This window comes from Cynoglossus semilaevis, chromosome 6 (genome assembly GCF_000523025.1).
Source record: "Cynoglossus semilaevis isolate Cse_v1.0 chromosome 6, Cse_v1.0, whole genome shotgun sequence".
NCBI classification, from domain to species: Eukaryota; Metazoa; Chordata; class Actinopteri; order Pleuronectiformes; family Cynoglossidae; genus Cynoglossus; species Cynoglossus semilaevis.
The window spans coordinates 4,317,422-4,339,318 of NC_024312.1; the positions used below are offsets into that span (position 1 = coordinate 4,317,422).

Here is a 21,897-nt window from a genome sequence, read left to right on the forward strand (position 1 = left end):
AAAAAAATAAGGAATTATAAAATAAAACACAGTAACAGGGTTAGTAAAACTGTTCTCACTGATATTTTTGACTTTTCATTGATTTCTTGATTTGTTTTTACTTTTGCGGTGACGTCAGTTTGGTTGTTCTTCAACTATAACGTTCATGGATTTGTATATGTTAAAAGTCCAGAATCGTTCTAGAATGTTCATTACTGGTACATTATTTAGGCGCTAAACAACAGATTACGTCATCATAAACGTATGTGAATGTAGTCATAAAGAACTACGGCAATTCTATTGTTCTGCGGTGAATTATATATTTCTATTTTCTATTTCTTTTTCATGTGATTTTCAGTGATGACTTTGACATTGTTTTACATCAGAATGTTCTAGTTTTGACGTGACGTTTGTCATTTATTCCTTTTCTACGTGACGTAGAACACGCTAAAGCGGTTTAATCTGGTTTAAAAATCAGAACGATCAAATAATTATGTTTAACATTTAATAATAAATACATTTTAATATATATTATTTACTGACGTCATCCTATAAAATAGCAACGATGACTTTATTTTCTTGCCTGTAAAATGTCATAAAAATATTTTAAATTAAACTTTTTATTAAAGGTTCTGTTTCCAATCAAAACATAAAATCAGCATAAAAACCAAAGCACACGAAACAAGTCTTTGTGTAAACGGTGACGGTATAAATAAGTGTGGTCGAGCTCTCACGCACACGCACACACACACAGACGAGTCCACGTAGGGCACGCAGTACACACAACAATGTTCACGTCACAATAATAGACTACAAATACAAACATGGAGATGGGAACCTGTCCAAGCAGTGGTGAACCACCAGAGGGCGACTTCGAACAGAACATGGTTTTTGACAACGTATGGTCACATGACCCAGACGTAATGGCCAGGAAGTATTTGTCAGGTACGTCTTTAAAAGAGGAAGTTCACAAAACGTGAGTGAGTCCGTTATAAAATAAATAAACGTTCCATTTAGTAAATGAAGTAAGCAGAAGTGTCGCCCTCTGGTGGTTTATTAATTTCATCCTATGCTTGACTTGGATGAAATCAGTAGAAAAACGAGACATCGCAGCCCCTGACAACCACCACAGCAGCAGATTTAAAGTGACAGCAGCAGAACGTCTTCGTCAACATAACAACGACGTCATTTCCTCCGTGTCTGTTTGGGTCTCAATAGAAAATTCTTGAGTGTTTCAGAACATAAAGAATAAAATTAAAATGACAATAATAATAATAAAAATAAACAACAGCACAGTGCCAAAGAGTGAGTCACACAAAACACACACAACAATTTAACACCAGCGTGTAGCACATGAAAGGCTCCCCTGAGGATGAATTAAAACACAAGAGTTCTTTAAAGTTCCAGTGTGAAACATGTTCAAAACCGTCCTCACTTTACAACCAATGACCATCTGTCCTGGTTACTTCACACTTTCTGCCTGAGGGGGGCAGTATTATTGGTTCATCTCTGTCTGCCCCTCCTCTGTCTGACCCTCCTGTCGGTCCCACCTGTCTGTCCCTCCCAGTTTGTTGATGTGTGATATGTACTTGTAAACACATGAAGCTAAGCTGAGCCGAGCTGCTTCAGCCTTCAGACCATGACAGTCCAGGGTCTCCTGACCTCTGACCTCTGACCTCTGTCCTCGGGGAAGTCCAGTGTCCACTAATGTCTAGCTGTCATCACCTACGTCCAGTGAAACTCATAGCCCTTGGACAGAACCAGACTCTCCAGGTCTCTGTCCTCTGCCTTCTCCTTCAGCCTCTGCTCCTCCAGAGCTGAGACCAGCATGTCCCGTTTCTCCACTGTCCTCATGATCTCCGTCAGGATCTCCTGCTCCTCCTGGAGCTGCGTGGCACTCTTTTCAGTGTCTGGGGGGGAAAAAGGGGAGTTTCATAAACCAGCTACATCATTTTTAATCCTTGATTAGACTCAGTCAGAGTCTCAGGCCAGTGGAAGGTAAACCACCAGGCTGGATCTAGCATTGAAGGCTATTGTGTTGTGACGTCTCTGCCTGGTTTTCAGGTGGACGTGGTCGTCCACGCCACAGACTGTGACGTCATAATTAACACAAGCTGCTTCTGGAAAACTTTAACGCCTCTCACCGTCCGTCGCCATCCGGGATCGCAGCTCTCGCTGCAGTCGACACTGTCTGTCCTCCAGTTCAAGTTCTTGAGCACTGAAATAGAAGGAATGAGTGACCTCTACTGGAGATAAAGATGAACTACTGACTACTTAACTTGGACACTTTTCACCACAAACATTTGAGGCACTCACAAAACCTCGAGTTCAGACTCATATCGTGCCAATCTGTTCTTCTCCAAAACCAGTCTGAACCAGGACTGATAGAGCTGGGCCTCATCACTGTGGTCCAACTGGGAGGAAGAGGATCCTGGGAGGTGGAGGGTGGGGGGGAGGCAGGGAGGAGTATAATGGGAGGTTAGAGTAAATAATTTGGAAGGAGGAGAAGAACAGAACACAGTACGTCAGCTTCACGGTCAAAGTAAACACAACAAGGACAAGACCAAAGCAATCAATGAGAAGATGAAGATGATGGTGGTGAAGATCAGGGAGAAACGGGAGGTTTTCACACCATCCTGGTCCTCTGTACCTGCTTCTCCTCTGATGGCCTTCTCCAGTATTACTCCTCTCTCCTCCACCTCCCTCTGTTTCTCCCCCACTTCCTCCAGCTGTCTCTGGATCGCCTGTCAGACAGAAGGAGTCGCACACAGAGAACTTTGACATTAACGTTGGTCTTCATTATTTTCTTCTTTTCCTTTGCTCAATAAAATGTGTTTTATCTCAAATAGAACAAACAGTACCTCAACAGTTCCAGTTCAATACTTTGATCAAGTAAAATGTGTTTTATCCCAACAGTACCTCAACAGTTCCAGTTCAATTCCTACACATCTAATATAACACATAACATAATCTAATCTAATCTAATCTGGGAGCAGACAGTGGATGACCTGAGCTCGGTGAAGCCTCTTCAGCTCTTCTCTCTTGACCTGCTGGGCCACCTGGAACACACACACACACACACACTTGTTTTCACAGATATGAAGTGTGTTTCCAAAGTCAGACGTTGGAGTCGACACAAACCTTAGACACGTCTTCATTTTCCTCAGACTCCAGATTCTCTGGATTTAAAGAAAACAAAAAAAACAAGATAAAATCATTTCCTCTAAAATCCATGTTACCAGTCTGCAACTGAATTTTACCCATTTTTATAAGAATAATATAAATAGTTTTCTTAATAATTATTATTTTATATTATCAATATATTTGTTTATATCTATCTTTAGATTATTTCTTTCTGAAGCTAAAATCATTCCATCTGTGGATCACGACACCCTGAAACAGTTTCTCTCTGTTCTCACCTTTGCTCCTCAAGTTGCTAAACATGGTTGTGGGCTCCTTCTCCACCTCCTTTCCTTTACTCTCTGACTCCCTGCTCCTCCTCAGTCTCAAGGAGGAGAACAGATCCACTCTCCTACGGGGCAGTGAACCCATGTCATCAGGGGGAACTCCTCCAGACCCTCTCTGGTTCTTCAGGGAGACCTGTTGCAGCAGAGCTGGCAGGTCATGGGCTCCACTCCCGTGACTGGAGCCTGCAGACGACCAGCAGGGATTAGGGTTCTCCTCGGTGTTGGTCTCCTGGTCAGAGTGTGAGGCTACACTGAAGGCGGAGGTGAAGCTGAGGGCTCCCAGTGACACCGGCCTCGGTCTGCCGCTGCCGTCACATTTGGCTCTCCTGAAAAACAGTAAAATCTTATGAACAAAGATAAAAAATGGTTAGCCCAGAAATGACTACAGGTTAGCAACAAAATAGCTAAAAGTTAGCCAAAACAAGTTACAAATTAAAAATTAGGGAAAGTAAAGTGTAAAAATATGTTAGTCAAAAGATAACTGAGAGCTATCTTTTAGAAACAGCTGCAGAGAAGCAATAAGTTAGCTAAGAATAACCAAATATTAGCACAGAGTTGACACCAATATTGAAAACACAAAGTTTTTTTCATGTGTCAAAAGGTTAAAGGTGTTGAACACAACGTTGTCATGTTGTAATGTTGTTACGTTGTTGTTACAGTAATTCTGTTGATAAGGTTGTTGTTGATAAACAAGCTCACATGACCACTCCATTGCTGACACTGCTGGACCTGTTGGTCACACTGAACGTTCTCCTAAAGGCATTGGTGATAATCTGGAAGGTTGAGTGGAAAGAGCTGGAGCTTTGGTTCTGGTTCTGGTTCTGGTCCTGGTCTGTCTGAGGTTCATTCACAGATGCCTCTGCTGGTACCTGATAAAAACATAAAATGTTCCTGGTATGACAACCGTCTTCTGTGTCCAGAACTTTATTGCCAGATTAAAAAGTTGAGTCTTCACCTGGTTCTTGAGCTGCTGCGTCGTCTGCTCAGCTTCTTCTGCTGCTACATGAAAGTCCCAGTTCAGGAGCTTCTCCTTCTGGGCACGAGAGATTTTTAAGCGAGTCCTTGGAGGTGATACAGTCTTTGTGGTGGCTGAGTTTTGTCCACCATTGTTTTCTTCTTCCTCTGGCTGACCCTGGAGGTCTGCAGACATCTGACGTCCACCTTCACAGCTCTGAGACAAAGACATAAACAGAGCACCTCAGAGGTAACATGGCAGCTGCTGGACTGGAACCTGAAACCCCACGGACCCAAGTCCGCCACTTTGGTCGTCACTGGCAGCATTACTGCCACCTGCTGGGTCTGTATTCCACAGGTTCACATTTAATCTAGTGAAGTGGTTCCCAACCAGCTGCTATGTCAAACCTAGTGTTACATACTGGTATTGCAGTAATAAAATGTCATTTTGTAGCTTTGTTGTGTTTACATTTTCCAGCTCTGCAGATGTGATCTCCTCAAAGTCAGACTCAGGAACCGTCTCTGGTCTGACTGTGTCCACAGGTGAACTTCTATGGAAAGGGTTGATGAACATCAGCGGGAATGCTGCAGAAACAGATTTTAATTTTTTTTTGTGTTCAGGACATTTTACAGGGGCAGAATTATTTTTTCTTCTGCAAAATACACTGTGTTCAGGACATTTTACAGGGGCAGAAATTTTTTTTTTTTTGTGTTCAGGACATTTAACTCTGTGCAGAGAAGGTGCAACAAGAAAAAAGAAACTCTGTGCAGAGAAGGTGCAACAAGAATCTGAGGGACTTGCCAGCTTTAATCTTCTTTCTCCATCGATGATTGTGTTTGACATCATCATGCTCTACAGAAACAAAAGCTCAAATTAAACAGGAAAGAAGGGAGGACAGGCTGCTGACAGCTGTGCCTCACCAGAGGGGGGCAGCACAGTGGCTAAAAGTCAGTCATTTCACCTGGAGATCAGAGGTTTCCAACATTACTACAGCAGCCGCTGCACTCACACTGACCTCTGCTGGTGACCTCCTGACTCTGGTCCCTGGATCCTGAGGTGTCACTGTCCTCAGTGTCCACGTCCATCTCTGTGTCTTCAGGAACTCTTTTCATTCTGCCATCAAGTTTATGTGATGTGAAATGTGACGCCGCACCTACAAACAGTGACATCAGAAAAAAGATTCAAATCCTGGGCAGAAAACACGCCTGACTCATGATAACATCACTGACCGAGGCCAGCAGACAAACCGGAACAGTCCCGACTCCTAAAGGCAGCCAGTGTGAAGACAGTGGTCAGTGTGGACAGACACACCGGAGACCAACACGTGAAGGAAGAGAGCAGCGCTGCCGGACTTAGCTGGAGGGAAAACGCAGACATTTTCTACAGGGTTTGGTGCTGGAAGAGATCAAGTTCTATTCTCTGTCTGTAGATATTCTCCATCCAACATTCACATCATGGACTCCAGGGAAATATGTTTACGAGGATGAAGAAATAAAGACGTTTCTGTGAGGAGGTGGGGCGGGGGGGTGTCAAACGTAACACAGAGTCAGAAACTCAAACAGCAACGATGAGCAACGAGTGGAGTGAGTGAAGTGAGTGAAGGAAGTGAGTTAAAAAAGTGAGTGAAGGGAGTGAGTTAAAGGAGTGAGTGAAGGGAGTGAAGTCGATATCAAACATCCAGGTTTATTCAAAGGTGAACTGAACAGAGCAGATTATGAATGAAATCAAGTGGATTTATTTCTTTACATATTTACAGCTCATTAATACCATGATGAAGTCAACCTTACAGTGGCTGTCAGAGTAAAAACAAGGCTGTGGAAGTCTGCGTCCAGAACCAGAACCAGAACCAGAACATAGACAATCACAGCCAAGGAAACGTCATCTGGGAGAGTGCAAAAGAACAGAGGAGAAAGGCCAAGTCTAGGAGGTGCAGGACAGAGGTCTGGACAGAGCCTCAGGTGAGGGGAGCTGTCCTTCTGAAACAGAGGGAACCACAGACAGACCACAGACATGAGGACAAGAGAGGTCAGAGAGGAAGTGAAGCGAGGGAGGACAGGAAGTGCAGAGGGTTTTGGACGTTGTCCGACTGTGAGGTTAGAGAACAGCAGTGTCAGAGTGTTAGCGCAGGTTAGCGCAGGTTAGCACGGCCAAAATGTGGAGAATCTGACCAATCATCAGCACCACAGGACTCAGCCAATCAGTGAGTGCAGGAGTTGGAGTTAGTGGAACTAAGGAGGAAACAACATGAAGAGTTTTCAAGGAGTGGTCTAAAAATGAAACCGCTGAGAAAACAAATCAACAAGAACAACTGACTCTAAATCAAACTGAAACCATGGAAAAATATTGAGTTTTGGTGAAAAACATTGTTTCTTCATTCAGAGACTTTAGGTTCAGTTTGGTTCAAAGTCGGTACCACAGGAATAAAACTGTTCAGTCTGGATGCACGGCACATGGTCTGGAGTGAATGAGTGAGTCCTGGTTAGTCAACTTGGAGTTTGGACCATGAGGTGTTTGATTTTGATTTACCAGAGGGTTGCCATAGTAACACAATGCAACAACACTGCACGTCTGGTCAGACATTAACTGTACTGTGAGTTCCCCACAGTTAGAAGCTACCTGGTTCTGGACCAGCAGTCTACTGTCCCAGAACCGACAAAGACCAGCTCACCCCCCCTAACCCCTAATCTGGTCTAGACCAGCAGTCTACTGTCCCAGAAAAAAAAACAGCAAACCCCCCCTCCCTCCCCAGCTGTCCAGGCAACACACACGCAGCATGCCTCGACCAGCTCAGGTCCCACACAAGCAAGAAACCCAGGGGACCTGCAGGAGGGTTTTGGGACGATGCTGCTGCTGCTGCTGCTGCTGCTGTTACTGCCTGAGTCAGAGAAGCCTCCACTGTCCAACGGTGTGACAGGACTTGGATGGTTCTGAAATCCAAAACCACAGGACGATGATTACAGGTGAGTTCATCGTTTTCCACCTCAGTTATTATTTGATGGATAAAAAAAAACAGTTCTTTGGTCCAGCGCTAGGTCGGTCTCACCGTCGTCCTCCGTGCTCTCCCGGGGCGGACGCTGGACTGACGCTGGGCCCAGTGCATCTTACAGTAGAACTTTGCTGCCGAGGAAGCAGACGAAAATATTACAGACACACACCAGCTCTTTAGTTAGCATTTCCATAAAATAACTCACCCTCCTGAGAGTCGAAGGTGTGCCCCCCCAGACGGAGCGTGCATTTGCACACGTCACAGCGGAAACACTCGCGGTGGAAGAAGTATCCCTCAGCGCTGAGCCGCTCCATCACGTACACCCTCTTGGTGCAGAAGTGACAGACGTCACTGCCCCCCAGTCCTCCCCCCAAGTCCTTGCGCACCACACACTGAAGACAACAGACAAGGAGAGGACACACACACACACATTTGTCTCCGTCTTTGGAATTTTTCTGTAGTTCTGTCCTTTTTAAAAAAGAACAAAAATATTTAAAATATTCAAGGTTTTCCAGACCCTCCTGGTCCCCCCCGAAAACCCTCAACACGATTGTCCCATTTGTGGAGGACTGTTAGGACACAGAAAGCATGAGTTGAGGGTTAGATTCCTGCAGCTGCCACAGGCACCTTACCGGGGCGTTACCAGGCCTGTGGTCAGTCTCATAGAGGAGGGCCAGCAGCTGAGCTTTGGCGTCTATGGATGAAGACACTTTCCCAACTGTTCGCTAACAGGGTCAGCAGAGACGAGGAGGACGAGGAGGAGGTGAAGGAGACAGAGACAGAGACAGAAGTGTAAGGACAGAAGAGAAGCAGCAGGAGGTGCTCAGACTGGACTGTCATCTTCTACCTCTTTACTGTAACCAGGAGCTCCAGCTGGACAGCTCTCACAGCGAACCAGTGACCTTTGACCTACCCTCCCGGTGTGGTCACCAGCACCTCTACTGGACTGAAGTAGCATGACAAGATAAATGTGATTCAGAGGGAAAAAAAAGTTAAGGTGAGAAAAATCAACAAAGTCCCTCCTGAGTTCCTGCAGGAACTGATGGTTCTTAGTCTAAAGGACTGTCCTGTCTGTCCTGACCAGGCTAGTCTACAGACCGGACTGCTGCACTGACACTGGCTGATCATGATGATGATGTCAGAGAAGTACAGAACTATTCAACAGTGATCTGACTGTTACCTTCAGATCATCAGGTTCAGCCAAGTCACCACCACCACCACCACCGTCACCACCGCCGTCTGTCTCCTGGTCAGTCTGTTCACCACTATCTCCACAGGCTCTGGACTTAGTCACAGACAGTTCCTGCAGCACAGACACACCTCCACAGGTGTCACCTCCTCCACTGTCTCTACTCTCAGTCAAGTCGGAGTGAGGTCGGATCTGACCGACGCTGAACTCTGACCCTTCAGACGGGGCGGTGCTGGGATGTCTGTCCTTTAGTCTGGGAGGGTGTGAGAAAGATGAGGAGGAGGAGGACAGAGGAGCGAAGCCTGTGTGGACAGTGGGGTCAGGAACAGGATGGACCACAGGAAAGAGGTTCTCAGACACAGAAACTGATGGGGGAGGAAATATAGAGGTAGATGCTGCCACCTACAGACACACAGGAAAAATGATGAAACAGGAAGAAAAGAATGGGGGGGGGTTCATGTCATGAGTGGTGGAACACAGAACCTTTGAGTCAGACAGAGAAGATAAAGAAGGAGGTTTGTTGGACCCAGGGAACAGGGAGGAGAGGAGGTCAGCTCTCTCCTTTATGCTCCTCCTGGTAAACTCTCCAGCAGACACCCTCTGGAGGTCAGAGTGGGAACTGTTCAGCATCAACGGTTCCACCTGATCAGGAGTATAAAGACAGGTAGAGGTGGATTCTGGGAAAGAAGGAGGACTGGGCGAGCGAGGAGGAGTGAAGCTCTGAGAGCAGGAAGGAGAAGGAGAACGACTGCAGCTCCGAGGAGGTTTAGAAGAACTGGAGTTCTCCAACAAACGAAGGTAGATGGAAGGCTGCAAAGGGAGGAAGGAGGACACAGAGAGAAGGAGAGGAGTGGGGGAGGGTTTGGATGGAGGAGGTGGCAGTGAAAAAGGAGGAACAGCTACAGTACCTGCCACTTTGGGCGAGCGGGGGTTGAACAAGCACAAGGAGGAGAAGGAGGAGGTTCTTTGGGTTTGGCAAAACGAGGGTTTTCTGTTTCCTCCTTTTCCTCCACATCAGCCTCTCCCTCCTCCTCTGGGGGAGGAAGAGGAGAGGTGGAAGGAGAGAGAGGAGGAGAGAAGGACAGATCAAACTGAGGGGAAAGGAGATAAAGAGAGAAAATAATGAAAACAAAGTGACGAAACCAAGAGGCAGGAGAAGTCCCTCGTCTCCTCTCTCCTCACGTCTCTTCTCCTCACCTTAGTGCGGGTCTGCGTCGTGGAGGAGTTCTCTTCAAACTTGGCCAGCAGCTGTGTGGCCATGGATCGGACCTTGTTCTCCCGCAGTTCTCCATCCTCACCAGCAGGGAGCATGCTGTGGCAGGACAGCTGGAAGCACAGCCCAGTGTGAGGACATGAGCAGGGTTTTCATGGGACACAGAGAGACACGGAGACACTGAGACACCAACCTCAGTCAGGTAACGGTTTCCCCTCCGTCGTCTCTTCTTCGTCGAATCCTCGTCTGACGTTTTGTCCTCCTGAGAAAAGACAGAACATCAGCTGATTCACCTGCAAAAGTCAATCATCACCAAAGAGTTAAAGAGGGAGGTCAGGGGTCAAAGGTCACACCCTGGGTGTCCTCTTCCTCAGCAGCATGATGTTGGACTGTTGTGAAGAACCTTCTCCGTTTTCATCCAACTCTTCTACACCTGCAGAAAAGAAAACAGCACAATCCTCCATCAGTGATTGGTCAGGAAACTGGTCACATGACGACAGACACGTTATCAACATGTGACCACAGAAAGAGAGCACAGAAGAAAAGTAGGAGGAGAGAAGAACTCTGACCGTTGTTGAGTGACGAGTTCCTGAAGGTCTCAAAGAACTTGGACAGGTAGAGAACCATCAATAGTTTGTCCGGTTCTGACCCAGCTTCCATCTCCTTCCCCGTGGTCATCGGCTGGATTCCAAACTCTCGCTCCGCCACGTCAAACGCCAACTGGTTGTTTCTGGCCACATCGTCCTCGTTCAGCGATTCGTAATCACTGGGGGGGTCAGAAAGACGGGACAGAATGTCAGGAGGAACTCTAGGTTCTCACGTACTGCTATGGTTCCTGGAGTTCTTACATGAGTTCTGGCCTCTGTCTGTGAATGAGAGCACACAGAGCCAGGCCGTCCCTCCACGAAGACGTCAGGTTGGTGACCTCCACCCCTCTGTAGCCCTGCGTCTGTCGTTGACACCAGCTGAGCAGACGGCTGGGTCGAACCTCGGACTCTGCAGGAGAACCATTATCACTTCACCGTAGATAATCAACAGTCCAGACATGGAACTCATCTGACCAACACATCATGGGTTGTGGGTGAAATTACTTGATTGATTTCGCACAGCGAATGTTGCACAGATGGATTTACGGTGCAGCCAAATCTAGATATTAGCCAGAAGACATCTGGATAACATACCTCCCTTGGACCGGTTGACTGACCGTCCTGTGTGACCGCCCCCTGCCAGTCTGGAGGAACCCTGCAGACCATCCAGGTACAGGTGACGAACCTGAGAGAAAGAGAAGTCCAAACTCAGAAAAACAGGAAGCAGGTTTTCAGACATCCCATAAACCCGGGTCCTGACCTGGTGTGGTTTCACACAGTTGGCGCTGAGGTTGGGGTACCGCGTGGACGGGTCGATGCTGTACTGCTCAAAGTTCTTGCTGATGTTCTCCGGGGTGGTCTGAGGCAGCAGTCTGTAAATACTGGCTCTGAAGAGAGAACAGAGGTCAGAGGTCAACTACTAACCAGAAACAATCAGCTGATCGGATTCACAGAAACTAGTCATCAAACTAATGACTTCTGATTGGCTGAACTAGAAACTCGTGCTGGTTTGGATCTTATTGTCTGGTACCTTTCTGCCAGGATTTCCAGAGGGTTCCGTCCCTGTGCCCAGCCTCGCACCATCCACGCCGCGTCGAAGGCTGCCAGGAAACCCCGAGCACAGCCTGTACCCATGGGCCAAAAGGGCTGTGAGCAGAGGACAGAGAAGGTCACCGGGGTCAAGGTCAAGGTCAGGAGCCCACTGTTGAACCCTTACCTCCAGGAGACTGTCTCCCACCAAGGCCACCAGCAGCTGGTGTCCATGTCTCTCCCTGATCAGAGCAGCGTTCTCGGCGGCGTACATGCAGGTGAAGTCGAACATGGCCACGTCCGGCTGGCCGTAGTGGTTGATGGCGTAGTCCAGAGACGGCAGGTGGTAGTTGGTGCCGAAGTCAGCGGCCTCGCGGGCGTAGGACAGCAAGGCTTCCTGGTCCACGTTGTCAAGACTTAGCAGTCGCTCTGTTTCAATGTAGTCCTGTGGAAGGACGGAGAAGGAAGGTGCACAGCTAATGGTAGGTTCGATGCCAAACCAGACAACATTGTTCACTTCATTTGTGTTCTTGGTTTCCAGCTCCACCATTAGGGTTCCAGAAGGTTCCAGAAGCACTTTTTCTTCTGACTTTTCCTACACTAAACGAATGAACCCAGTTACTCACACACACTCACATTGATGATGACGCCTTTGTCCAGCAGACTCTGCTTCTTCGCCGTCATGACAAAGTAGTGCGTGTTGTCTCTGTAGTACACGATGTTCTCCAGATCGATTCCTAGAAAACATGTTCGTTCAGACGAGGACACAGTGAGAGGAACAACAGAAACTTTGGTCTCGTCTCACCCGTCTCCTCTTTTAGTTCCAGAAAGAACTTCTGGTTGAAGATGAAGGCCACGCCACTGATCTCCTCCACCTTGGCCTCGGCCGTGGTGTTCCTGTTGACAAAGTTAGCCGTGATGGCGATGGCCAGCTTCCCTCGGAACTCTTTACGACTGAATCCTGTCGATAAAGAAAAAGACAATGAGGGAGAAACTTAGTATCTTAGTCCAGGCGCTTGGTCAAACTAGGATCTCATTTAGAGGGAAAAAGACTGTAAAGAATGGACATTCATCGTAGTTGGACAACAACATAAGAACAGATCCGTTGGTCTGGACTCCCAGAACCACACGTCGGATCAAATTTAAATCAGGTTTTGTTTTTCTCACCCTCTAGTGTGGATCTGCGTCCATCAGCTCCGATCACGACGTCAAAGTCAAAGTCGGAGACAGGATGTGAGGGTGGATTGATCTGAGCTCTCCATCCAGGACCTGCAGGAAAAAGGATGAAGGAGGACCAGATCACTGTCACTGACAGTATCGTCATGGACACAGGGAGTGGTGAGGCGGGGTCAAGGCTGGACAAATGTCCACCTTCAGGTCACATGATCAGATTGTTCCAAACTTTATAAACACAGATCCTATTTCCAGAAAGGTTAGAGGAATAACAACTATTTACCTTTTTGATTTTATTTTCTATTTGGAGGCAGGAAGTGCCAGGACATCTGACGTCTTAGTGATATTAGCATAGCATCATGTTAGCATCAGAGAGGCAGTTTAAATAGTTGATTTTGGTTTGTTTGGTGCAGTAGAGTTCTCAAACAAAGGGCAACTGTATCAGTGAGTCGGAGGTATTTCTACTAGTGTCAGCAGGGGGCACCAACAGCTCCAACATACAGTCAATATGAATGAATTCAATTCAGTGATGGATCAGTTCTGGTCACTTCCTGTACCCACTGTACAGAGGTAAAACATGCAGAACACACACACACACACACACACACACACACTGAACTCACCGTCACCAGTTTGCTCTGATGGAGGTTCCGTTAGTTTGACAAACTCCACGTTGACATGAACTTCTACTCCCAGAATCAGACACACTTTCAGCAGCATGAGCTGCAGCTGACGGATACCTGTGGAGGGAACACACACAGATTACAGTAATCTGATTACTGTATTCTGAATGAAGTGGGTGTGAGCGCCCGGTCGACAGGAGTACTCACTGATGTGATCGATGGAGCCGGCACAGAACTTGCCGTAGAACTTCTTGGCTTCGAGGCCCTTGAGGTCATGAATGGTGAAGGGCCACAGGTGGAGGACGTTGTTCCTGGAGAAGGTGTCTCTCTTCTCAATCACCACCACCTTACAGCCCAACAACGCCAACTCGATGGCTGTACGGAGACCACACGGTCCTCCACCGATGACCAGGCACTGGGTGGGGTCACATCAGACTACATCAGACTACATCAGACTACATCAGACTACATCAGACTACTAGACACTGATGTTTTAGTGACAGAAGCAGAAAAACTCTTCAGGACTTCAGACTGAAGTCGACGATAAAAGCCTGTGTACGTATCTGCGCCAGCAAAGTGCTGCCACCTGCTGGATATCAGAGACTGACATATTGTAATGGTGGTGTTAACAGACAAGTTCTCCACACAGTTATTGATGAACAAGCATCAACCACCAATCAGAGGAGCAGAACATTTTAGGTCTCCAGGTAATTCAAAGTTAGAACAAATGTAAGACAAAGGATCAGTTAACCTTTGTCTGGAAGGAGCTCAAATCACAAAACAAATTCACAAAAGCAGCTAAAAAAAATAAAAACTACAGGTTAGAAACAAGTACCAGGACCAGGACTTGGTTGGTCCTGTGCTGGGGTTTCTTATTTGCCCTCTTACCCTGGTTCCCTCACAGGCTCTGTTCTGGCTGTAGACCTTGTGCTGTGCCCTCTTGTCCAGTTTGGTCCACAGAGCCTTGACCTTCCAGGAGCTGACGGCGACCTTCAGAGAGCTGTAGAAGTTCTTGTAGTCCAGAGGGTCCAGCTCCAGCTGCCTGCAGAGGATGCTGAAGGCCTGCAGCGTCCCTTTACAGGTGGACGTCTGGACAAAGTTCTCAAAGAGCTGACTGGCCTGAGCCGTGCGTTCGTCCTCCGTCTCACCCATCTGTGACAATGGAGACCCCTGGTGTCCAGAGTCTGGTCTAACGTCCTGTTGGTTTAACTCCTATCATGCATTCATCTCCATGACTGGAAGGTTCTGGAACGTTGAAAAAATGATAAATATGAATGGAAATCTTTTACTCAGACGTTCATTTTTAACCACTGCAGTTCAAATGGTTTCATATTTCATGTTTTCCTGTTTTGACTCAGTGGAAGTCACATTCCCAACATTAGGAATGTCAGACTCTGAAAATAACCTGCAGAGGGCGACATGTGACCTCACCGAGACTCCAGTGTCACCTCCTGCATTCTGTCAGGAGTTACTACGGAAACACAGTCAGGGACCGGGCTTTGACTGACAACAACCATCAACACACACACACACACACACACACACAGACACACACAGATACAGTGGTGGCTGATAGGATTACGCTCAGACTGAAAGGAGAATCTGCAGGACTGGACCTGGACCTGGACCTGGACCTGGACCTGGACCTGGACCTGGACCTTGACCTGCCGAGGCCACAGATTCAGGTGGAGGGGGCAGGCACAGTGGTTGGGAATCACAAAACAATAATAAGAGAAGACGCCCTCCAGTGGACAGTCAGGGGACGGCAGCTTCTTCCTGGTTGGCCTCACTACAGTCTCTAACAGTCTGTTTTATTTGTTACAGTAGAAAAGGTCATGAAAGGGCAACCCCAGAACATTCTGGATCTCATCTCTGTCAAGGTATCATATCCTGATCACTCACACACAATCTCTCTCTCTCTCTCGCTCACACACACACACTCACACACACACGTTTGATCAAATCTTGTGAAACAAAATCACCTGAAAATTTCATTTGATGTGACTGAAATTAAAACGTTGGTCTTTGAAATTGTTCCAGTTCTTCCTGAAGACACACACACACACCACACACACACACACACTCCGTTAAGACCTTGAGTGGCCCATAGGGGGTCTCAAGTCTCTGCTAACTGGCAGCAGTGAGAAGCCTCTCAATTACTATTGGCGTCATTGGGGACAAACACACACACACACACACACACACACACACACTCCTAAAAGTCCACACACGTCCAAACAGACACTTTGATGTCACAGCGTCAGACTCCAACAGGAAACACTGATCCAGGAGTAAAGAAAAGAAAACAGTGATGCTACGTCGTTCAGCTGTGGACAACAGCACCTGAGACATGTCAATCATCACATGACACCATGCACAGGGGGATTCTGGGAGTGAAAAAGCAGGAAGCAGTTCTACAAGACCTACAGGGACGTTGGTCTTTGAATCTGCTAAACCCACACAGTCTGGGTTCTGTCAAAGTACCACACTAGTTCAGACCCATCCTTTTGGTTTTGATGGTTAGAGACGAGGACTTAGGTCCGGAAGGTTTCAGCATCCAACATTGTCCAATGTCATCCAACAACGAGATCGGAGCAGCTAATGACAATAAGTCCATTCGACACAGCTATAGAAAACTAAAGGCCTACAGGGTTCCACAGGGGAATACTTTATTGATCACTACTGCCACCTACTGTCACCGATTCACTGGCATGTCTCAGTCTGCTTGGACCCATCACAGAGACCAGTTCTCAGGCCGAGACAGGAAGTGTCAGGCTGAGGTGGAGGTCTAACATCAGGTTACTGTCTCCTGAGGCTCCAGGAAAGTCATCCGACAGGTGAGAAACCGAGAGGCAGGACAAAGAGACAAAGAGACAAAGAGACAACAGGGTTCAAAGAGACAAAACGTAACCGTGGGTCAATGTTTACTCTGCAGAAATGGACGAGCTGGGATCTGGGACACAACAACAGAGGCTGCTCCAGGACAGTGATATAGTCCAGTTAGACTGGTCTACAGACCTCTGAGGACGTCCACCGTCAGATCAACACTCCACAGTGAGAGGACAGAGTGAAAGCACAGAGCGTTAGGACAGAGTGAGAGGACAGATTGTCCTGGAACAAGACCAGCTCCAAACTATTATACAGTTGACAAAGTCAAGTCAAAGTCCTCCTCCTCCGTTTCCTCCTTAGTTTATTCTGTGCCGTACCACTGCAGCACAGCTTCTCAGACAGGAAGTTTCTTTTTCTTCTATATCTACGTCCCTCATCAGACCACTCCACCACACGCCTATACTTACACTACAGATAAGAGGGATGGGGTGGGGAAGGGTAGGGAGGTAGGGAGGGCAGCCCACTTATCACATACTTCTGCCTCCCCCAGAGGGAGAGAGCAGCCCCGTTCCCCCACGTCACTCAGCCAACAGAAAAACATCTACAACTCTGGTCCTTTTTCAAAATAAAACATCGTTCAGAATCAGCTGATAAATAAAAGGGAAATAATGTAAGTTATGCATTCTTTCTGTGCAGCCCAGTACCAACTGACCCACGGACCGGTGCCGGTCCACGGCCTGGGGTTTGGGGACCGCTGGTCTATATAACATACATGGTTATGACTCTCAGTGACCAGTAACCAGGAGAAAAAAAATCCATGTTTTTAGTTTAAGGGGACACAGGACCTGCTGGTCCACTACTGCCTCAGGTGGTCAGTTTGTGTCATGACTGAAGAAAAAGCAAAGGGGTCAAACACAGATGTCAGAACCGATGTCTGGTCCAATTAATGATGTGAACACACGCACAAGTTCCCCCACAGGGGGCGGTGGAGCAGCAGTAGACCTGATGTTGGTTAGGACTAACGGCAAGACTGAACCTGGAGACTCTGAAGAAGTTCTGGGTCCATTACTGCTCCGTCGGTAAGTTTATGTCAATCTTCTCTGGACTAGAACTGTTGGTTCTGCTCTGGGCCCTTCCTCCAGCACCTACACCAGCGTCCTATCAGCAGCCCACAGTGACACTCAGCTCCCTGGTGTATTTCTGTCCTTGGTGCTGAGACATGCAGTGACACCCGCCGCCCCCACTCCTCCCCCATCTCACCCCTACTCCTAGCTAAAAGTCAACCACTTATTCCAGGAAGCTTCAGCTCGGCCACCGTGGCCCAGATAAGTAGGAAGGTTTCCCTGACTAACGTGGGGAGGTTCGAAGCCCAGCAGCAGGAAGTAAGAGTCCGTCTCCACGCCAGGCCACAGGCCAGAGCTTGATTTAACTCCCAGCCAGACTCCCAGTGATTATGGTCTGTCCTGACGTTACCCTCCAAACAGAGACCTGAAGACTCGGTACCTGTTCTGCTCCAGTGAGACCTGAATCTTTCAGGGAGGGTCTCAAATCACCGATGAGGGCACTCGTTAATCTAAGAGCTCATTTCTAATTAAGACACAAATCCATTACTGTAGTAGTTTGATAAATTGTTGAAACCTAAGACCAGGACAGCTGTAGACCAGAGCAGGCCTGTGGGCCGGACCGGGTTTCATCAATCCACCTGCTGCTGCTCAAGTGTACCATAATATTATAGCAGCACGTACGTGCACTGGAAGTCACTCATGTGTGATGACGATGAGGCCACGTTTCACTTGTCATCCAAGAGAATTCTTCAGTCAGATGTTGCCTCTGACTAAGCCTTCAAATACAGTACAAGTGAATGATATTATTATCAAGGTCTGACGCTACACAGGACGCGCTGTTAGACAGCGGCTATATTAAAGTTACTCGTTCTACTCCTCACGCCCCCGCCTGGAGGCTGTTTGAACAGCGTCCTACACACAGAGCAGGGAAATCACCTGCCGCGGTGTTGAATAATTCAAACTTGGTAGACGCGCGTCAAAAAGCAGCTTTTGGCTGCTCCACACAGCGTCAGATGATCTGAGCAGCCGGGAAAAACATTCCTGATCAGCTCTGAGTCGAGTTCTCACGCTCACTGAGGACAGAGCAGGAAAAAAAGAGTGTGTTTGAACCAAAGGTACTCACGGGAACAGCGGCGGAAGAAGAACAAGAGCCGACACCGAACTTCACAGAACTTCAGCGTTTATAATCCGGAACCACGGACCACTGAAACAGAACCAGACTCTGAGCTGCCGCCGCACAGCTGTTCCCTTGAGGAGTGGGGGTGAGGGGGAGGGGGAGGAGAAAGAGGGAAGAAAAGAGAGAGAGAGTGAGAGACGTCTTATTTACGGTCAATTTCACAATAAAAGTCTTCAGAGCGTCACTAAGCTAATACTGTACTCTAGCTAGCTTTGGCTAAAATGTAACTTTTTCTTGGAACTTCATCAACAAGTTCAAATACGAACTACACTTGGAAATATATACTTCTCCCTTTTGTACTTATTGCCATTTCTCTCTCTATATATTGTTAATTCTTTAATAAGCCTGCTCTCTAGCGGTGAAAAATTGCAATGGCACTGTTTTTAAAGCATTTCTTTAATTTGTTGTAAAATTGTTGATTACGTATAAAACGATTTGATTCATGTCGACCATATACGTTTGTTAATTAGGAGATATTTAGGGGCACGAATGACGCAAATCAGCACGTCATCAATTTAATTTATTTAAATTCATTAAGCTTCATATCAGTCACTAACCTGAGTGCTGGTGGGCGGAGCAAAGATCAAAGTTTTTTTCCACTAGTGTACTTTGATAAGATGAAAGGTTACGGAAATATAGTTCCAGTTTTAAGCAAAAGCAGGCAGCACTATAACAACACGAAACATGAACACGAAAACCTTTTGTCGATTAACATAAATAAGAAAAAACCTAAGTCAAAAACATTAAGTCTCCCTGACAGCTGGTGACGTATCTACAGGGTAAAAGGTAATAACTACAGAACTAATGAGTTCTGGTAATAAATTAAAAACCACCTGGTTACAAATAAATAAAATAAATAAATAGGCAAACAAAAAGTTACTTGTCGCGGCCTGTTTGCTATCGGGAGCTAATTTCCGGTTTGGTTTGGCAATCTGGAGGAGGCGGGGCTTCGTTAAGGTGACTTCCGGTTTGTTTCCAAGGCAACGCCTTCAACAGTTCCAAACATAGTCCGAGTCCGAGCTGCTGCTGCATCTGAAGGAACATGAATTTACAGTAAGTGAAACAGACGAACCGTCATGATTACAAATGCAACCGCAACAGTTACTTCGGATGTTTTAAAGACGACCCTGGGTGTATAAACAAAATGTGACGTCACTGCAGCGCGTGCACTTTAAGAACGTGCGCGGCCCGCGATGTTTTGACAGTGAACCGGGTTTTGTCTCCATTTCCACTAGAAAACCCGCAGAAGGGCCGATGAACGATGACGGTCAACCTGCAAAAAATGGTGAGACTCAAACTGCCGCTCACCTGTGACGTCATCACGTAACGCAAGCAGACTCTGACAAGAGTGTGCAGCAGTACAGTAGCTTTTAATTTACCTCAGGTGAAAACAAATCAGATATGATCACAGTCTGGTCGGTGTGGGGGGGGGGCAGTGTGGGGGGGCGAAGTTTTCTTGTCTTTAAAGTACTTTAAAGTATCAAACATTGACGACAGTGTGAAAATATTCAAATCAACACAATAATACTGCAAAGACAGATAACAGGCAAATATTTACATACCATATATACCATAAATATATAAGCCAAATATAATCAAAATACATCAACGATCTAACGATGTGTGTGTGTGTGTGTGCTCGCAGGCTACTCCTCAGTTATTTCCCAGATTCCAGGTCTGTCCTCCACCCTGAGGTCGCTCCCTGAGGAGAAGAGTCAAGGACGCAGGTTCCGGGTCCTGGACAGCGACTCAGAATACGTCAAATTGGCCAAACAAGGAGGACACAAAGGTGTGTGTGTGTGTGTGTGTGTGACTGTTACACACTCCTCGTGCTTTTGTCACTTCTCTCACTGACATCTGTGTCTGTGGACCAGGACTTCTGTGGCACGAAGACACTCCGGCGTCTTCGCCTGCGGAGTACAGGCCTCCAGACTGGTTCTGTCCAGCTGAGGAGGACACCAGGAGGCCCAGGTACAGCCACTCTCCCCCCTCCCTCCTCATGCTTGGCTGGCCTCCCTCGTCTCCTCCTCCTGTTTAGACTCCTCTGTTGTGTTTTTCCAGCAGAGTCTCCAACAGTGACGAGAAGAAAAACTCTGGAGGCTTCCACCAGCTGGAGCCTCCCTTTGGTACAGACAACATGTCGGCCTGGGAGAGGGGAGACGACAGCGGCAGTTCTGAGAAGGTACACACATGTACACACACACACACACACTAAGATGTGCTTTAAATCAAAGACTAATTTTCTTTTTTTCCCCTTCCATACTCGCCCCTTCTTCCTCCTCCTCTCCCCCCTCCCTCCTGTTCCTAAACTTCTTGCCCTCCTCCGTCCAATCGGTTCTCATAGAACAACAACCATGTCTCTGGTCCTTCCACAGACAAATCCCAACAGGGCACTCCTGAGTTCTCCCCAGAGTCCGGCAAATACAAGAGGATGTGAGTGCACGTTACCACATGAGGGCGCTGCTGTTGTTAGTGGTTTTGGTTTCAATTATTGACAGAAAGCTCACCTCTGTACAAATGCTGTTTTTCTGGTTTTCAGAGTTTATGACAAGAGACCAGCTCCTGTCAACATGTCCAAGCTGCTCAGCTTTGGTTACGCTGACGACAAGAGCTCGTCCAACGGTCAGGGGACGTACAGGAAACTGTAGCTCCTGCCGTTCAACAAACGGACTGACCCAGAGTGTAAAGGGGAGTTCATGTTTTGAAGTGTCGTAGTAGGAGGTTCTGATGTGTTTAGTCAAACTGTGGACATGGCTGCGTCTCCTCACTGATGGACAACCACGTCTCTGGGGACACAGAGAAAATCAGCAGTGTCATTTCATAATACACATGAATAGTTGGCCCACTGCTGCCACCTAGAGTGAGTTCAAATTTGTTACATACTGACTTAGATTGGAAACACACTGTATCTCCATCCTCGTGACCACATCCACCAGAGGAGGCAGCAGTGAGCCTGTGGCTGCCCTGTCCCCACACCCCTATTTACACTAACAGCTTTTTATTTGAATTGTTGTGATTGTCAGCAGATTAGAAACTGCCAGTGTGTGGAAAGATCCAACATCTTCTTTTAAAACAATAAGTTGGTTAGGTGGTGGTGATTTATTTCTGTTTTGTATGTGTGAACTCGTGTAAATCGATACATGACCCCTGATATTTATGTGCTGCTGTTGTTTTTTTTTTTATTCAAACTGTGAAGAACAATCACTTTTCAAAAATAAAAAAATTGAACAAATGTTGTTGCTGTTTTGACTATTGTCAACGTAGAAGGAGATGGTTGGGTTGGAAAATTAAAGACTGGAGGAGAAGAAGGTCACGGAACAAACTTCTCAATTTATCCTAAACCACTTAAAACCTAATTTGTATGCATTTGCATGTCCTTTTGATTTTAGTTAGTTTTATTATTTATTGTATGCTATGTTTATTTCGTGATAAAAAGTCTAGTTCCGGTTGGAAGCGTTTTTAGTCAAGTGTCCGATTTAACTGTTGTTTTATTTAGTCGCTTTACTTAGTAAATTACTATACTTATTGCTTTATTTAATCGCTTTACTTAGTAAATTACTATACTTGGTTATTAACATAAATAAGTTATTTGCTTATATTTGTCATCTTTCAAATATATGCCAACG

General features: G+C 46.7%; 2 protein-coding genes across 4 annotated transcripts; one reads left to right on the forward strand and one right to left on the reverse strand.

Annotated features, from left to right (window-relative positions):
* Positions 1 to 32: 32 nt before the first annotated feature.
* Positions 33 to 18,964, reverse strand: LOC103379765 (protein-methionine sulfoxide oxidase mical2b-like). The gene is made up of 39 exons (XM_025056315.1): positions 18,829 to 18,964; positions 18,218 to 18,342; positions 14,090 to 14,446; positions 13,409 to 13,616; positions 13,202 to 13,318; positions 12,573 to 12,674; positions 12,211 to 12,366; positions 12,042 to 12,142; positions 11,593 to 11,850; positions 11,407 to 11,522; positions 11,137 to 11,263; positions 10,971 to 11,061; positions 10,638 to 10,785; positions 10,359 to 10,555; positions 10,143 to 10,222; positions 9,983 to 10,051; positions 9,774 to 9,902; positions 9,485 to 9,667; positions 9,060 to 9,386; positions 8,568 to 8,978; positions 8,235 to 8,333; positions 8,020 to 8,112; positions 7,593 to 7,779; positions 7,445 to 7,518; positions 7,170 to 7,328; positions 6,189 to 6,377; positions 5,631 to 5,781; positions 5,417 to 5,554; positions 5,203 to 5,253; positions 4,870 to 4,985; positions 4,402 to 4,617; positions 4,146 to 4,315; positions 3,399 to 3,772; positions 3,121 to 3,158; positions 2,988 to 3,038; positions 2,630 to 2,723; positions 2,296 to 2,410; positions 2,124 to 2,197; positions 33 to 1,889 (listed from the first exon to the last, which is right to left on the reverse strand). Exons 3-39 carry the CDS (start codon positions 14,351 to 14,353, stop codon positions 1,705 to 1,707), a joined length of 5,658 nt encoding a protein of 1,885 aa, XP_024912083.1. The 5' UTR covers positions 14,354 to 14,446; positions 18,218 to 18,342; positions 18,829 to 18,964; the 3' UTR covers positions 33 to 1,704.
* A 9-nt stretch (positions 18,965 to 18,973) lies between these two features.
* LOC103379682 (uncharacterized protein C7orf57-like) lies at positions 18,974 to 21,615 on the forward strand. Of its 3 annotated transcripts, XM_017032986.2 has the most exons (8): positions 18,974 to 19,057; positions 19,252 to 19,324; positions 19,507 to 19,556; positions 19,917 to 20,060; positions 20,146 to 20,242; positions 20,333 to 20,453; positions 20,616 to 20,704; positions 20,811 to 21,513. In XM_017032986.2, exons 2-8 carry the CDS (start codon positions 19,314 to 19,316, stop codon positions 20,917 to 20,919), a joined length of 621 nt encoding a protein of 206 aa, XP_016888475.1. In that variant the 5' UTR covers positions 18,974 to 19,057; positions 19,252 to 19,313; the 3' UTR covers positions 20,920 to 21,513. The 3 variants fall into 3 exon arrangements, with proteins under 3 accessions (XP_016888475.1, XP_016888476.1, XP_024911945.1); XM_017032987.2 differs by lacking the exon at positions 18,974 to 19,057 and having other exon boundaries at positions 19,215 to 19,324; positions 20,336 to 20,453; positions 20,811 to 21,615; XM_025056177.1 differs by lacking the exon at positions 18,974 to 19,057 and having other exon boundaries at positions 19,215 to 19,324.
* Positions 21,616 to 21,897: the final 282 nt, after the last annotated feature.